Source organism: Malurus melanocephalus, unplaced genomic scaffold (assembly GCF_030028575.1).
Source record: "Malurus melanocephalus ecotype Western Australia unplaced genomic scaffold, MMel_1.1 scaffold_1914, whole genome shotgun sequence".
NCBI lineage: Eukaryota > Metazoa > Chordata > Aves > Passeriformes > Maluridae > Malurus > Malurus melanocephalus.
In genome coordinates this window covers 16,297-18,232 of record NW_026625146.1, presented here as the reverse complement: position 1 = coordinate 18,232, position 1,936 = coordinate 16,297, and the positions used below count along the sequence as shown (strand labels likewise).

The 1,936-nt window shown below is 63.0% G+C and overlaps 1 protein-coding gene across 1 annotated transcript in view; it reads left to right on the top strand.

The window, feature by feature from the left end:
- Positions 1-6: 6 nt before the first annotated feature.
- Positions 7-1,936, top strand: part of FTSJ3 (FtsJ RNA 2'-O-methyltransferase 3) — a 12,949-nt gene continuing 11,019 nt past the window's right edge. Inside the window, exons 1-6 of the mRNA XM_057388420.1 lie at positions 7-155; positions 238-343; positions 766-812; positions 968-1,047; positions 1,141-1,240; positions 1,717-1,911. Of these exons, the coding sequence (XP_057244403.1) occupies positions 89-155; positions 238-343; positions 766-812; positions 968-1,047; positions 1,141-1,240; positions 1,717-1,911 (595 nt within the window). The 5' untranslated portion in view covers positions 7-88. The remainder of the gene's footprint in view (positions 156-237; positions 344-765; positions 813-967; positions 1,048-1,140; positions 1,241-1,716; positions 1,912-1,936) is intronic.

Below are 1,936 nucleotides of genomic sequence, written 5' to 3'. Positions count from 1 at the left end.
CACACCTCACCCCTGTTTTCCTCCCCCAGCCCAAGCCCTTGGCTGACAGCACATCCCAGCCCCACCGAGGGGCCGCCCCGCCACCACCATGGGCAAGAAAAGCAAACTGGGCAAGAGCCGGCGGGACAAGTTCTACCACCTGGCCAAGGAGACGGGTGAGGGCCCTGCCTGGCGTTGGGGACAGGGGGCTGCTGTCCCTGTCTCTCCGATAACCCCCCCATTCCTGCTCCCTCCCAGGCTTCCGTTCCCGCTCCTCCTTCAARCTGCTGCAGCTCAATCGGAAATTCCAGTTCCTGCAGAAAGCCAGAGCTCTGCTGGACCTGTGTGCGGCCCCCGGTGGCTGGTGAGTGGGGACAGGCCACCCTCAGTGCCACCAGTGGGGACTGGCCACCCTCAGTGCCCCCAGTGGGGACAGGCCACCCCCGTGCCCTCAGTGGGGACAGGCCACCCCCAGTGCAACCAGTGGGGACAGGGCACCCCCAGTGCAACCAGTGGGGACAGGGCACCCACAGTGCCCCCAGTGGGGACAGACTACCCCCAGTGCCCTCAATGGGGACAGGCCATCCCCAGTGGGGACAGGCCACCCCCAGTGCCCTCAGTGGGTACAGCCTATCCCCAGTGCCCCCAGTTGGCCTGGAACACTGTCACCGTGTCCTGTGTGTTCCCTGCTGTGTCTCTCTCCTCAATCCCAAGCCCTGGGAGCCTGATCCAGGGCTGAGGGCTCTCCTGGCATCCTGCTGCAGTYTGGTTTTCTGCTCTTCCCAGGCTTCAGGTGGCTTCCAAGTTCATGCCRGTGTCCAGCCTGATCATTGGTGAGTAGGGGGGTTGGCAGCAGCAGGGCACAGGGACATCCAGCCCTGTCCCTGGATGTGACACAGGAAGGGGGTCCTGGGCTGGGGATCCTGGACGAGGAGGCGGTGGGTGGGAACCCATCTTTTGAGGGATTTTGGTGTCTTTCTTCAACCAGGGGTGGATTTGGTGCCCATCAAGCCCATTCCCAACGTGGTGACGCTGCAGGAGGACATCACCACCGAGAAGTGCCGCCAGGTACCGTCCCCAGTGCCACCTGAAGGTCCCCTGTGGGGACAGGGGGGTCATGGCAAGGTATTGGTGACACAAAGGGGTGTCCCTGTCCCACAGGCCCTGCGCAAGGAGCTGCAGACATGGAAGGTGGATGTGGTGCTGAACGATGGAGCACCCAACGTGGGAGCCAGCTGGGTGCACGACGCCTACTCGCAGGGTGGGGCTGCTCGGGGACACTGCGGGGGGACAGGGACATCCTGCTGTCCTTATGGGGGCTGGGGTGGCATGGACCAGGGCCACCTCCCACTGCTCCGGGGTGCTCGAGCTCTGTCCAACCTGGACACTTGGACACTGCCAGGGATCCAGGGGCAGCCACAGCTGCTCTGGGAAACTCACCCCAGCCCCTTCCCACCCCCAGGGAAGGGTCACTGTGTCACCTCCTCACTCTCTCACCCCCTCACTGTCACCCCTCTCTCTGTCACGCTCTCACTCTGTCAGCCCCTCACTGTCACCCCTCACTCAGCCTCTCACTTTGTCACCCCCTCCCTCACTCTATCACCCCCTCCATCCGTCACCCCCTCACTCTGTCACTTCCTCATTGTCACTCTCTCACTGTGTCACTCTCTCTGTGTCACCTCTTTCACTCTGTCACCCCGTCACTTTGTCCCTCACTCCCTTGTCTCCCTTCTCCAGCCACGCTGACCCTCATGGCACTGAAGCTGGCCTGTGAGTTCCTGTGCAAGGGTGGCTGGTTCATCACCAAGGTKTTCCGTTCCCGGGACTACCAGCCCCTGCTGTGGATCTTCCAGCAGTTCTTCCAGAAGGTCCAGGCCACCAAGCCCCAGGCTTCCCGCAACGAGTCTGCYGAGATCTTCGTGGTGTGCCAGGGTGAGCACCCAGGGGAGCTGCTGGG